Source organism: Euleptes europaea, chromosome 7 (genome assembly GCF_029931775.1).
Source record: "Euleptes europaea isolate rEulEur1 chromosome 7, rEulEur1.hap1, whole genome shotgun sequence".
Taxonomy (NCBI): Eukaryota; Metazoa; Chordata; class Lepidosauria; order Squamata; family Sphaerodactylidae; genus Euleptes; species Euleptes europaea.
This window is the reverse complement of record NC_079318.1, coordinates 79463334-79478675: the sequence shown is the minus strand read 5'-3', so window position 1 is coordinate 79478675 and position 15342 is coordinate 79463334. Positions and strand designations below refer to the sequence as shown.

The following is a 15342-nucleotide window of genomic DNA, read 5'->3' as shown; positions in this document are numbered from 1 at the left end:
CAGTATTGACTGTTTTTGGACATAGATAGGTATTTCTTTTCTTTTCACTGATCTCCTTAGAGGAAGGATTGGGGGGGGGTATAAATATGCTGTGGAGCAGGGTCTCTCTTCACTGGTTTGCTTACCAACCCAGAGGTGTGTCTTGATGCTGGTTCCGCTATGCTTCTCCCCACCAGGCCATCCATCCTGCTTGCAGTTCACTCCGGTCATGATGGCGGCAGTGAAGACCTACCGCTGGCAGTGCATCGAATGCAAATGTTGCAACATCTGTGGGACCTCGGAGAATGATGTGAGTCCCACCACCATCCTTCGGACAGGGGCGGATCTCGTTCCTCATCTTCCTTTTGGCACAGGGCCTCTTTTGTTGCCTCTTCCTCCTTCCAGCCATCAAGCTGTTTCTCTTGCTCTTTGATTCCCTCTTTAATTGTGGCTTCTTTAGGTTTTCCTTGAACCACACGCAGTGTAATGAGGGCTTAATACCCTCCCCCCCAATTCCCACAAAACTCTCATCTCCCCAGAATTAAAGACAGGAAAATCTCACTTTGGCTTGCATTGAGTGTAGCTTGCAGAGATTTTAAAAAAATTTGAGGGTTCAAGGAACTAACCTCCACCCTCATATGACAGATACAATGTTGGGGGGATGATCATTAGAGAGCTGGGTTTGATAGACCAGAGGAGCCCTTCAGAACTGCCGTTTAGCCCTGGCTTGCTGGTGAATGTTATCCTTCCTACTGTTCCGTTCATTCGTGCGGAGCTCAGCTTGTTCAGTTTTTGATGGAAGGGCTCCCTGGCACTTTATTGGGCAGCCGAGATGATCTGGGCTAAGCGAGCCACTCTACCCGGGTCCCTTGAGCATAAACAGTTGGCCAGCAGCATCTTTCTCTTTTATTCTGTACAGTGGAGTGATGGGGTGTCAGCTTCTGTTCAGCTCCGGGCAAAGAGAAAGGAAGCTGTTCATATTTTTTAAAATTAAAGCGTCTTGGGAGGAGTGTGAGAGGGCCAGAATTGGCCCTCATCCCCTATGGTATGAGGAGTCGTCAAACTTAGAATCACAGAGTTGGAAGGGACCACCAGGGTCATCTAGTCCAATCCTCTGCACAATGCAGGAAATTCACAACTACCTCCCCCCCACACCCCCAGTGACCCCTACTCCATGCCCAGAAGGTGGCCAAGATGCCCTCCCTCTCATGATCTGCCTACGGTCATAGAATCAGCATTGCTGACAGATGGCCATCTAGCCTCTGCTTAAAAACCTCCAGGGAAGGAGAACTCACCATCTCCCAAGGAAGCCTGTTCCACTGAGGAACTGCTCTAACTGCTAGAAAATTCTTCCTAATGTCTAGATGGAAACTCTTTTGATTTAATTTCTTGGTTTGTGCTTTTCAACTTTAAGGGAGGGTGGGAGTTGGCATCTACTGGATGCTGAATTTTGTCCCAGATGAAGGGGATTAATATGCATTTCCTATTTGATCTTCTTCCCTCCCCCCCTGCCCCAGGACCAGCTGCTGTTCTGTGACGATTGTGACCGTGGCTATCACATGTACTGCCTAACTCCGCCCATGTCAGAGCCTCCTGAAGGTGAGTGCTGCTCCTCTGTCTTTCCACCTCCTCGTGATTTTTTTTTTTGGGGGGGGTGTCCTTAAGTTCACTCAGCACAGCTCTCATGCCTGTTCCTGAGTGGTTGCTGTCCTTGTGGGTACCAGTGGGCTGACTGCAGAATTTTAATTCCCAATCAGATTGGAACGTTTCCCTCAGGCTTTCAGTCTTGCTTGGTCAAGGTACAATTGCAAGATCGCGTTACGTAGCAGATGCTGGCTGCGCCTTGCAGTAGGTGGGTCGCTGACTCATTTCCTGAGCTGCTGCTGACTCGGGGTTTTGAAAGGGATGTTTCTAGCAACAGACTCGTGGCCAGAGGTTGTAGGGCAGTTCTTGGTTCAGTTAATCTTAAATTGCCTGTTAATTTTCAAATCGTGGATCACAATTCAGTCTTTTCTGCTGAGGCCCTAGCTGGACTTGGAGGTTTTTTTCTTTCTGTAACGGCTCTGCTTCAGGCAAGCAGGTGACCTTATACATTGCATAACTTCCATTAAAACCTCTATACAAAGCCCTGGCACAGTGGTTGGGCACTCATTTTGCATGCACAAGGTCCCCGGTTCAATCCACATGTGCTTCTTTTTAAAAGAACCCCAGCTGAGAGAGAGCATTCTGTGTCCCTAGGGCTGCTGCCAGTCAGGGGAGGCAGTCTTGGTTTAGACTTGGAATAAAAGCACTTACATAACTGTCACAAGCCCAAGCAACCTTCTCCTCATCTGTGTACTACTGGAGACTTTCACCATGCTGTTCTATCATTAAATAGTAATGGCACGGCAGGTGCAGAACCTTGCTTGGCTGCCCCCAGCCCCAGAGCATCCTTCTGGATGCTCACCACAGTGGGGATCTGAGCATTTTCAAGATGTGTTGTAGGACTTTCATGTCTGGTTGTTAATAGCCAAGGTTAAATCAGCCTGGTGTAAACGTAATGTTTCATTTTTACTGCACAACATCTTAAGTCGTAGCAATGTGCTCTTGAGTGGATAGGCCTATAAATAAATCCTGCTGTGCATGGGAGAATGCCTAAGTGGACTTCTGAGGAACTCAGAGCCATGTATACAAGAGCCTCTCACTTTATCTTTCCATGATGCTGAAATTCAGTGACTTCCAGTGACTGTGGGCAGAGATTTGAAGCTGGATCTTCCACATCCAAACTCGGCAGTCTGGGTACTGCATGACACTGGCTGTCAGAATGAAAGGCTCAGATGGCATCTCATACCCAGGTGCTCTAGGAGTGTGGCGTAGTGGTTACAGATGGTTGGACTAGGACCCTGCTTCAAATCTCCACTCTACCATAGAAGCTTACTAGGTGACTTTGGGCCAGTCACACACTCTCAGCCTTAGCCTGCTTCACAGGGTTGTTGTGAAGATTAAATGCAGGAGAAGAGAACGACATAAGCTGCTTTGAGTCCCCATTGGGGAGAAAGATTGGGTATAAATGAAGTAAATAAACAACTAGTGCTCTTGACTGACTGCTTTCCAGAAAATCACAAATATATATAAAATACCACTGTGTGTGTGTTAAGTGCTGTCAAGTCGCTTCCGACTCATGGCGACCCTATGAATGAAAGTCCTCCAGAATGTCCTATCTTTGACAGCCTTGCTCAGATCTTGCAAATTGAAGGCTGTGGCTTCCTTTATTGAGTCAATCCATCTCTTGTTGGGTCTTCCTCTTTTCCTGCTGCCCTCAACTTTTCCTATCATGACGGTCTTTTCCAGTGACTCTTGTCGTCTCATGACGTGACCAAAATACGACAGCCTCAGTTTAGTCATTTTAGCTTCTAGGGTCAGTTCAGGCTTGATTTGATCTATAACCCACTGATTTGTTTTTTTGGCAGTCCACGGAATCTGCAACACTTTCCTCCAACACCACATTTCAAAGGAATCTATTTTCTTCCTGTCAGCTATACCACTAGTCAACTGATTATATAATTTCAAAAATGTGATTTACAACTCCACATATGGATTTATAATCAAATTATTTATATAATGACTAAACCAAATAATTCAAGCTATGCATCAAAACAATCTATACAAAGTTAACAAAAATGCTTTAAGCTTGATCATTCTTATTAACTTAAATATGTCAATTCTGGTTTGAAAAGAATTATACTTAGCAGTTGGTGCAAAACCCAACCCATAATTAAGAACTTCTAAATGTCCTTGAGTTAAACATTTACTAGATAAATTGACTACTAAATCTTCTTTCTTCCCCTTGGAGGGTGCTTCTGAAAATCCTGGAAAACATTCTTTTTCACTGCTCTAGCCTCCTTCTAACATATGGTTCTTCCCTTGATGTGCTAGCAGAGTCATCTGTAGACTCATATTCACATGTACTAAATTCTTTATATTGCCAAGTTACCCTTTTTTCCTGTCTTCTAATATTACTGCTGATGATACTATTCCTATTCATCCATTTGTAAATATATCCACTTGTGTAATCTTGAGCATCTCTTGTAATTTTTTTTATTTTTTATCTCTTTAAGTTCTGTCATGTATTGTTTTTGGTCTTTATCAATCTTACTCCAACATATATCAAATTCCTCTTTGGCTGTTGCTTCTTTAAGCTATTCTTCCTTATCCACTATATTTTTGTCTAATATGGCTACTTCTTCTATAGATTTTCCTATTATTAAGAGCATAAGAGTTGATGTTTATTTAATATCCCTACCCATTTGCTTCTAAACTCCAGGGCATAGTGCTGGTGCTTTCTGCATTCTTAACCCTCTAGGAACTCTATTTAACCTTACACTGTTCATTTAAAAATGTAGCATGTAAATGTAATGTAATTTAGTTCATTTCGTCTTTATATTATTCATCAAAGTTCATTTTTCCTGCGAGGAATTATCATTCCCATTTTCTAAGGATCCTATACTGGCTAGGATCCTCTCCTTATCTTCATCAGTATAAGCAAATATATTACTATATGTAGCATACTTCAAAATAGAAATCCCCACCTATATACTTAACCTTTCCAGGAAATAGCTGCATTTCAGTAGTACCTGTTTTATTTATTTATTTATTACATTTCTACCCCGCTCTTCCCAACCCGAAGGTCGGGCTCAGAGCAGCTTACACAGTCTAAAAACACAATAAAAAATAACCCATTAAAATAGTTTAAAATACAATTTAAAATAGCCCAATAATGCCCCTCAATGGCGCTAAAACTCCAGTTAGAAATTTGCAGGTAACAAATGAATCTAACCACACCCTAAGGTGGTATAGAAGGGCTGGTGGTCAGCAGCGGGGGAGGGAAGGACTAGGGAGGCCAGGAACAGTTGAGGAACTGTTTACCTCTGCTGACATGGATGTCTTATGTGTCCCCGCCCCATTGGTTTCTGCAGGGAGCTGGAGCTGTCATCTGTGTCTGGACTTGCTGAAGGAAAAGGCCTCCATCTATCAGAACCAAAACTCTTCCTGATGGGTGTCGGGACGGCAGAGAAGAAAGGAGGCTCCGAAGAGGAACCTTTGGTTGTTCACTGCATTACAGGGGCTCTTTTTCCTTTCGTGGTTTACTCTTTCTTCTGCCACCCTCTGCTCTTGGTTGGTGTCTCCTTCACCGGTTGGATCAGCCCCCCCACCGGCTCTCGCTGTTGCTCTCTCCACCGTGGTTTGATCCTCTCTCGCTTAGCAGTTGCCCCGGGGAGTTGAAGGGGCTTTTACCGCCTGTCCTTCTGTGAGACCTCCGCCTCCCTGGAGGTTTCAGGCACAAGCCCCGAGGAGACGCAGGGAACAATCCCGGTGCTCATCATATCGGCTGCTTTAATGCTCTAGGAGCAAAGCTTCTCTAAGTGACCTGGCTGGGAAGGCTTGCAGTTCTTGCTGGGAGAAGGGAAGAAGCGCCTCCTCACCTCACTAACATTGTGCTATTGAATTGGTAGCTCCTCCTTAGGCTTCTGCCTCTGCAGGCCGGGAAGGCAAGTTGAGAAGGAAGATTGCTTGGAATGCTCTTTTTCCTTTCTCTGCTTTTTCTTTTCCTGCGTTCGAACACAACCCGTTTGCCTAGAGAAACCTACGGGGAGAAGAGGTTACAAGCCCTTTTGTCATCTGTTCCTCTTCCTAAAAGAAATGGTTTTATTGCTGGTGCAACACAAAAGGAACAGGGTGCCCAGCCAAGAGCAGCCTCCTAAACCGAGGGAATCCCGGATGGCGTTGTACACACCGAGAAATCAGCAGTGTGAACCAGGAGGTTCTTGACTTGGCTCAGGCAGGTGTGACTCCATTTGCCTCGCCTGGAGAAGATCTTCCGAGGTTTACTCCTGTATTAATGGAGATTGGATCTTGGCCCAAAGAATCCCCGTAAAAAACAAAAACGTCATTACTTCCTTTCATGTTTTTAACAAACGTGTAGGATTATGTGTTTGACTCAGGGCTGTCTTCTGGTGTGGTGGGATTGGAGGGAAGCCCCCCCCCACCGCCCTTGGAGCAGAGAAAGGGTCTCTGGGCTTTCTTCACCCCACCTTAGTGAGCCTCAGACGAATGGGGTGTTGTTCACAGCCCCACGCAGGCATGTTCGTGTAGCAGTGGATTTTAGTACATTTTAATTCAGGGGGGTGTCTTTCCAGTTTCTCGCCAGGATTATAGATCCCCCCCCACACACACACACTCTCACACCGTTCTGCTGGTTTTGGGGCAGTCTGCAGGGCAGTTGGTTAGTTTGTTTGGCTGGGAAGAGCAAAGGACTTCTTGGGCTGGCAGTCCTTTGTCTCAAGGAGGGGGGCTTGTTCAAGGGAGTTCACCCCTTCTGCCTAGCAGCAGATGCCAGTGGAGATCGTCCCAAGACCATTCGCCACCCCCAACGTGTTGTGTGCCTCTCTGGGAGTGTCAGCCGCAAGTGCTGGGCTGGCTGCCCGGGTTCCCCTTGTGTCCAAGCCTTACTTGACGTCTTGTTTGCCAAGTCCTGGTTCCCCCACATTGTACGTGTGCGGTGTCTTCTTTCGACCCATGCTGCTTTTGGCTGAGAACCCAGTGGGGGGCTGATGTGCTTTCGAGTCCACCAGACCTGGCGTGTAGAGGCGTCTTTCCAGAAGTGGAAACTGTCTCTCACCTCTGTCACCCTCTTTGCCTTTGGTGTCTCTTCCAGGGAGGGATCAGTCCCACAAGTGACATTTCAGAAGTTCTCCTTGAAGCCCCACCATTCGTATTGTTTTTGTTAATGGGCGTTTTCTCCAGTCAGCCCGGGTTGTGGTAGAGAGCAGAGGAAGGGTGTCTCTCTGGGACCGGGTGGTGTGTAATAGTGTACTAACACATGTGCCTGTTTTTTCTAAAATTGACTTCAAACCTACCTCCAAAAGCCCCCTTTTGCATTTTCCCCGCGTGCTGTCGAAAAGCATTTGAATCCTTCCCTGCCCGCAGTCCCGTTTTCCTGCAGAAGGCGGCGTGAGATGGCTCAGGGCTGTGTGTCCAAGTGGGAGGGGGATTATTTTGCCTCACTGGGCCATGAGTGCAAATCTAGCCTGCAGTTGGTTTGGCTTCACATTAAAGCTGAACTTGCTACCCTGCCAGTTTAGGTTTGTGTCTGACCAGAGGAGATTTGGCCTCTTAGGGATAGCTGTGTGGGGAAAGGGTAAACAAAATGAAAGCTTTTTAACCCCCCTCCCCGATTGCTGTACAGGCTCTTCTTCCGGTGGGCTTAGAGGCCCTCAGGTTTATAAGTGGCCCTCCGAACTCAGAGTTTTATGTGAAATGCGAAGAAGGACCTGTCCGTTGGTGTCATTGTGCTCTTACGCTCTTAGATATCCCCTCAGGGCCACAGCTCCCGTAGGGAAGCATCACTCCCCACCCCCACTTTCCTTAATTTTGCACTTCTTTTTTTGTCTCCCATAACTGGGTTGGGGAGGGTGGGGAGGGAGGGGGTTTCGGCAGTTAAAAATCTTGGCTAAGTCGCATTGGGGGGAATTGCTGTCCCAATCCTAGCTGGGGCACGTCTTCGCTCAAAGCATCACACCTGTGTCTTAAACTCACTACCGTAATAAATCACCAAAATGGCTTGTTTTTAGACCTCTGTTTTATTGTAATCTCTTGTCCTTTGGGAGGGTGGTAGTGGAGTAATAGGTTGGAGGGGGGAGTTGTGTTTAAAAAAAAAAAAAAGGAAAGCTGCGTGAAACCCCCACTGCATTGTGGGAATTCCATGCTCAGGTTAATTTTGTTGTTGGGGGTGGGGGTGGAATAGAAAGGTGGAGCCGTGATTCATAAATTGGCCTTCTTCAATGCTTTTGAATTCTGAGGTGAGAAGGAAGGAGGGTGTGGAGGGGCTCCTGCCTCAGTTTCTCTGCCCTGCGATGCTTCTGTTCTTTGGGCATTCGCAAAAAGACTTCCACCCTTAAAAAAAAAAAACAACCCATCCAAGGGCTGGAAATTAGGCTACAATACCTCGATGCTGTGCTTCTGTGGTGTCCGTAAGTCGGTTCTGTAGCCCCTTGCACACCTGGGTTGCCATTCCTTCTCCACGCTTCCACTCCTCGACCCACCCCATCTACCAGTTCTACGTTGAGTTGATGGCTTTGTTTCTTCCTCTCCCCAAATGTTGCAGATGATTTTGTGGGTTTTTGGAATTCGTTTCTGTTGGTGGTTCTTTCGCTTTTTTAATTCTCTGGGGAGTCACCCACCCACCCACCATCTTTTTATAGCGGGTTAAGCTGAAGTGCGTTTTGGCTCTTTTATTTTAAGGTACTGTAATAAGCATTAGTGAATAAATATCATTTTTACACAGATGGTGTCTCTTATTTCTCTCCCAACAATTCAGTGCTGTGACTCCTGCCCCTCACCCCATAAGGGACATTTATAGGTGAAGGGTAAAGATTTAGGCCCTGACTCGGATAGCCCAGGCTAGCCTGATCTTGTCAGATCTCAGAAGCTAAGCAGGGTCAGACCTGACTAGTATTTGGACAGGTGACCTCCAAGGAATACCATGGTCATGACGCAGAAGCAGGCAATGGCAAACCTCTGAATGTCTCTTGCCTTGAAAACCCCACCAGGAGTGTCCCATAAGTCAGATGTGGCTTGACAGCAAAAAAATGTCAGAGGAGATCAGCTTTTTTTGTCCAAACCCCTTCTGGTCTAGTGAGTGACCCAGGATGTACTGGGGTTGATTCATCCTCCAAGGGTCTCACTTGACTCACTTACTTAAATCACTTTTATAAGCTCAGGTTGGTGTGGCTGTGGAAAACCGCACAGTGATGAGGGGGCCACATTGCTGATAGGGGAGCTCCAGCTGATGACTTGGACAGAGAGGAAGAAGAGTTGATTTTTATATGCCGACTTTCTCTACCGCTTAAGGGAAAATCAAATCAGCTTACAATCACCTTCCCTTCTCCACAACAGGCACCCTGTGAGGTAGGTGGGCTGAGAGAGCTCTAAGAGAGCTGTGAGTAGCCCAAGTCACCCAGCTGGCTTCATGTGGAGGAGTGAGGAAACCAACCCAGTTCACCAGATTAGTGTCTGCCACTCGTGGAGAAGTGGGGAATCAAATGTGGATCTCCAGATTAAAGTCCATTGCTCCAAACCACTACACGCTGGCAAGAAAGCTAAATCTGCTGGTGATGGGGAAAGAGTGAGACTAGTTTCCTGTCCTAATTTGAAACTCAGTGGTCGTATATTTTTGACTTCAAGCCTAGCCTGAGTGATGTAGTGATTTAGAGTGCAGGATTAGGATTGTTGTCACCCTGAAGCTTGCTGGGTGGTGTTGGGCCGGTCAGCCTAAAGCCCTCTCACAGGGTATTATGATGCAGTGGGGGACCCCCCCCCCCATTTGAATCCCCTGGAGGAAAGGTGTAAGAGAAATGTGCTGGATAGCCTGGGTCAGTCCCACTGCCTGTTTCTTAGTCCTAGGGGGAGAGGAGCTGTCCTCCAAATTCATGTTCAAAGGACTTCCTGTTGGTGAGTGGTTGGGTGGCATGAGAGAGTTGCTATATTGACATACAGTCATAGATTGTTGAGAGTTGGAAGGAGCCTTGGAGAGCATCCTAGTTGAACCCCCTGCTCCATTCAAGAACTACAGAATCCTCAACATCCAGCTTCTTAAAGATCTCTAGTAAAACAGAATCCATCACCTCTAGCGCCAGTCTGTTCCACTACAGGACAGCTCTGGTCCTAGTATTTTGCTGAAAATTACTTTGTAATTTCCACCTATTGGTTCTAGTCCATAATGGAGCAAAGGAGAACAAGATCGCTCCATCTTTTCAGTGATAACATTTCAGGTATTTGATACCTCAATCATGACTCCCCTTAATCTTCAGGCTAAGGAAGCCCAGCTCTTTAATCTTTTCTCACACTACTTGGTTTCCAGGCCCCTCACCGTCACGGTTGCTTCATCTGGATGTGCTCTGGTTTGTTGATGGCCTTAAAATGTGGTGCCTGGAACTGCCAAAGTACTTCTGAGCTGATGAGTGGAGAATAAGAGTGGAACTATTTTCCAATGATCTGGACACTAGATTCCTGTTAATGCAGTACATGATTGCATTTGCTTTTTTAGCTGCTGCGTCGCACTGCTGGATCTTGATCCTTCTCACACATAGTGCAGCCAAGCACCCTTCATCCTATATTTGTGTGCCTTAGACTTTTTTTTTTTTTGGTACTTAAAACATAAAAGTTCACATTTTCCTGTTGAAATGCATTTTGTTGGCTTGCGCCAGCGTCCTAGCTTTCCAAATTATTTTAATTTCTGACTGTCTTTGGTACTAACATCTCTCCCAGCTTCCTGTTATTTGCATATCTGATGAGCATCCCCCCTTATAAAGGTAAAGGTCCCCTGTGCAAGCACCAGGTCATTCCTGACCAATGGGGTGACGTCACATCCCGACGTTTACTCGGCAGGCTTTGTTTATGGGGTGGTTTGCCAGTGCCTTCCCCAGTCATCTTCCCTTTACCCCCAGCAAGCTGGGTACTAATTTTACCAACCTTGGAAGGATGGAAGGCTGAGTCAACCTTGAGCCGGCTACCTGAAACCAACTTCCGTCGGGATCAAACTCAGGTCGTGAGCAGAGCCTGGACTGCAGTACTGCAGCTTACTACTCTGCGTCATGGGGCTCCTTATTTGCATATCTGATGAGCATCCCCCCTTACCCTTATCCATAAATTTTGGAACAGCACAAGATCTAAGAGCCCTGCAGCCCTCTACTGAAGATCTACCCCCAGGATGATACAAAATTGTTAACACCAGCTGGGTATGGATGTTTAATCAATCTGTCTACTACCGTAGTAGTATTGTCCAGCCCACGTTTAACAATCTTGTTCATTAGGATGTCGTAGAAACCAATGCTTTGTTGAAATGAAGATACTACATGTCTGCAGCATTCCCAAACTACCAAGCTACCTTTCTATCAAAAAAGGAAACAAAATTGGTCTGCCATTACTTGTTTTAATATCCCTTCTTTCACAAAGGCCTTTCCCCGTTTCCATTTCATGTGCCGTTACAGGCAGAAATTCAGCTGCATCGCCAAGGTGCAGAGACTGGGGGCAGGGAAGTTGTTTTCCATGCTGAATGTTCCCTGTGAAGGGACAGGGCTTTGCTAGCATAAAAAGGGAAAGTAGGAAACTTGTGCCTTGACCTGGACAGCCCAGGCTAGCCTGATTTAGTCAGATCTGGGAAGCTAAGCAGGGCCAGCCCTGGTTAGTACCTGGATGGGAGACCACCAAGGGAGTCCAGGGTTGCTATACAGAGGCAGGCAATGGCAAATCACCTCTGTGTGCCCCTTGCCTTGAAAATGTCAATATTACAAGGTTGTCAGATTAGTTTGACAGGTGCAGGTTAGATCAGATGGATCTAGTAATGATGCAATCAGCCTGGAAAGTCCCTGGAGAGCTAGAGGGAGCTGGCCTGATCCAGGTATAGCCAGGTGGCTGATGCAATACAGCAGCCATGTCAGGATGACTAAGCATCTACTGTGATTGGTGGCTGCGTCCACCAGGTGTATATAATGGAGTGGAACTAAAGCTCTGGGTGGGATGCTATGAGCGGAGAGTGTGAAAGAAGTATTTGTATTATATCTTTGCACTGTGAAATAAACTACACTTTTCTAAGTAGCAGAGGACTTTCTGATGGTGTTATCCTGGACAGACTGCCAATCCGCTTGGCTTCCGCGTCAGAAAACCCTACGGGGTTCCTGTAAGTCAGCGGTGACTTTATGACACTTCCCACCACCAAGTAACATGGGCAGGATTTCTGGTACCATCAACATGTGTTTGGGGCCCGGAAGATGTTGTCTCCCTCCCTTCCCTGGTGCCCTGGCCTGGATGGCCTAGGCTAACCAGGTCTTGTCAGATCTTGAAGCTAAGCAGGGCCCGTCTACGGGGTTGTCGCAAGTCAGCTGCAACTTGACAGCACTTTCCATCACTTTCTCCTGGCAGCTTTGGAGATATCCCTAGGCAGCCTTAGGCAGCCATTTGTTTTGCAAGCTGCCCCCCTAAATCTGCCTCCTGAAACACCCAGGCAACATTTTCTTCCTGAGTGAAATGTTTGGAGAGATCTAAGAGTAAGAATAAGCCCCCCCCCCCCAAGCAAGGCTCTACACTTTCCTGTCCCTCATGGCAACTTGCTGGGCCAGATGGTGCCTCATTGGCCCAGTGGTTTGGGCAGTCATCTTGGGTGTGGGGGGTTGTGGGTTCAAGCCCAGCCTCCGTCTTACAGGGAGTGGCCGTGGCTCAGTAGCACAGCATCTGCTTGGCATGCTGAAGGTCCCCAGTTCAATTCCCAGCATCTCCAGTTAAAAGAGGTAGTAAGTGAAAGACTGCTGCTTGAGACCCTGGAGAGCTGCTGCCAGAGTAGACAATACGGACCTTGATAGACAAGTGGTCTGATTCTGAAGAGACTGCTTCATATAGAGCCAGTGTGGTGTAGTGGTTAAGAGTGGTGGACTCTAATCTGATGAACTGGGTTTGTTTCCCCACTCCTACACATGAAGCCAGCTGGGTGACCTTGGGCCAGTCACAGTTCTCTCAGAACTCTCTCAGCCCAACCTACCTCACAAGGTGTCTGTTGTGGGGAGAGGAAGAGAAGGAGATTATAAACTGGTTTGATTCTCCTTAAAAGGCAGAGATAGTCGATGTATAAAAACCAACTCTTCTCCCCTTAAAGAGGCTTGTTTCAACCTTTAGGCTGCCAGTTGCTAACCAGTTCAGTGTAAGTGATCTTGTTCCTCTTTGCCTGGGAAGTGAGTCTTGTTGATGCCTTTGTTCAGGAATGTGAACGCTTCTCAGTCTGCTATGCTCGGGATGTGTGGCATTGTTTGGTAAACTCGATGTGAGGGGCAGCTGCCCAGAGCATGGGCTTTTCATGGTTTCTGCAGGACTCGCCTGCAACCAGCAAGGGGCAGCAGAAGGCTGCTTATGTTTTTCCCAGACTGTGTTGATCTCCTGCCCTGACCTGGATGGCCCAGGCTAGCCTGATCTCGTCAGATCTCGGAAGCTAAGCAGGGTCAGCCCTGGTTGGTATTTGGATGGGAAACCACCAAGGAATACCAGGGTTGCTGTGCAGAGGAAGGCACTGGCAAACCACCTTTGTTAGTCTCTTGCCATGAAAACCCCCCAAAAAAGGGGTCGCCATAAGTCGGCTGCAACTTGACGTCACTTTACGCACGCATGTTGATCTCGTGTTTACCTTTGCCATTTACATAAAATAGAAATTGCATTGATCTCACTCACAAAGTTAGTGGTTTGAAACAACCAGGCAAATCTCTAGTGCTCTCTAAGCAGAATGCTTAAGGAAGCAGTTATTGTTTCATTCCTCTGATGCACCAGTTCCCAAAATTGTGTTAATTAAAAGCTCCTATGAGTCCCAAATACCTGGAGGAGGCTGCCTGCTGCATCTCTGCCTGATTAAACACTCTGATGTAGCCTCTTTCCCATTAATTCCCACTTGGACCAAGTAAGTCTGCCCAATTCCCACATTATTCTGTTACTCCTGAAACAGTGTGTGTTGTGTTAAATGCCATCAGGTTACTTCCTACTTATGGTGACCTGATGAATTAATGTCCTCCAACATATCCTATTGTTAACAGCCTTGCTCAAGTCTTGCAACCTGCTGCTTCCTCGACTGAGTCAATCCATCTCATGCTGGGTCTGCCTCTTTTCCTACTGCCTTCAACTTTTCCTATCATTATTGTCTTTTCCAGTGACTCTTGTCTTCTCATAATGTGACCGAAGTACGATAGCCTCAGTTTAGTCATTTTAGCTTCTAGAGACAGTTCAGGCTTAATTTGCTCTAGAACCCACTTATTTGTCTTTTTGGTGGTCCACAGCATCTGTAACACTCTCCTCCAATACCACATTTCACCTGAAACAGTGCCAAAGCAGAATTAACTTCCCTCAAAGGAGGCTGCTCAATGCATCTCTACAAGAGTCCCTGCACTGGCCTTTCTTCTTGCCAGGAGGTATGTCCAGATCAGTGACTCATGGAGGGAGTGGGCAGGTCTTTCTTACTCTGACACAGTTGAAAAGCAGTTCTTTTCTGTCTCCAATTTTGACTTAGAAAAACAAACTGGGGTCAGCTGTTTGAAATCTGAGATACTGGTAGGTACAGATGATGAATCATTTATCCAGTGGTGATTTACTTAGACGTTCAGGTAGCGGCTTAGTCAGCAGGTGGGGAGAAACATCCCACCTCTTGCTCCCTTGGATTTCTTATTAGGTGCAGAAGTGTGAGTCTCTCAGCTTTTGGCTAATAAAGGTAAAGGTCCCCTGTGCAAGCACCGGGTCATTCCTGACCCATGGGGTGACGTCACATCCCGACGTTTCCAAGGCAGACTTTTGTTTGCGGGGTAGTTTGCCAGTGCCTTCCCCAGCCATCTTCCCTTTACCCCCAGCAAGCTGGGTACTCATTTCACCGACGGAAGGATGGAAGGCTGAGTCAACCTTGAGCCGGCTACCTGAACCCAACTTCCGTCGGGATCGAACTCAGGTCGTGAGCAGAGCTTTTGACTGCAGTACTGCAGCTTAACACTCTGCGCCACGGGGCTCCTTTTGACTAATACTACCAAGTAAACAGGGGAAACCGGTCAGCCTGTATTGGGGGGGGGGATTATGCAGGGCTATACTTTCAGAGCAACAGTAAAGCAAGGGGTGATGTGTTTTTTTTTTAACTGTATAATTTTTATGTTGGTCCTTCCAAAAACCAGGTGCTAAACTCTGAGCTCAGTCAAAGCTTTGGGCCCCATCCACATCCCCACACTTTTAATTTCAAGCCTCCTTGTGCATGTTAAGTGCCATCAAGTTGCTTCCAACTCGTGGCGACCTTATGAATTAATGTCCTCCAAAACGTCTTATCGTTAACAGCCTTGCTCAGGTCTTGCAAACTGAGGGCTGTGGCTTCCTTTATAGAGTCAATCCATCTCATGTTGGTCTTCCTCTTTATTGTCTTTTCCACTGACTCTTGTCTTCTCACAATGTGATGAAGCCTCAGTTTAGTCATTTTAGCTTCTAGGGACAGCTCAGGCTTGATTTGCTCTAGAACCCACTTATTTGTCTTTTTGGCGGTCCATGGTATCTGTAACACTCTCCTCCAACACCATATTTCAAAGGTATCTACTTTCTTTCTGTCAGCTTTCTTCACTGTCCAACTTTCACACCCACACATAGCAAAAGGGAATACTGTGACATGAATTAACTTGACAGATGACCTTCCTCTTTGCAAAGTGACACATGGAATGTCCCAGTTTACCCCGATTTCATTGCTGGTCCATACAAAAGGAAAGCCGGATGTTATTGGCTGCTAAGTCTTTCAGGGTCTCAGCAGCATAGCTTTTCTGCCTTAAAGAA

At 46.7% G+C, this 15342-nt stretch overlaps 1 protein-coding gene across 4 annotated transcripts in view; it reads left to right on the top strand.

Moving 5' to 3' along the window:
- The window catches only part of DPF2 (double PHD fingers 2), a 29922-nt gene extending 24804 nt beyond the window's left edge, over positions 1-5118 (top strand). For all 4 annotated transcript variants that reach the window (XM_056852474.1, XM_056852478.1, XM_056852476.1 and 1 more), the window contains 3 exons: positions 177-289; positions 1497-1578; positions 4935-5118. In XM_056852474.1, coding sequence (XP_056708452.1) covers positions 177-289; positions 1497-1578; positions 4935-5011 — 272 coding nt within the window. In that variant the 3' untranslated portion in view covers positions 5012-5118. The remainder of the gene's footprint in view (positions 1-176; positions 290-1496; positions 1579-4934) is intronic.
- The last annotated feature ends 10224 nt before the right edge of the window (positions 5119-15342 follow it).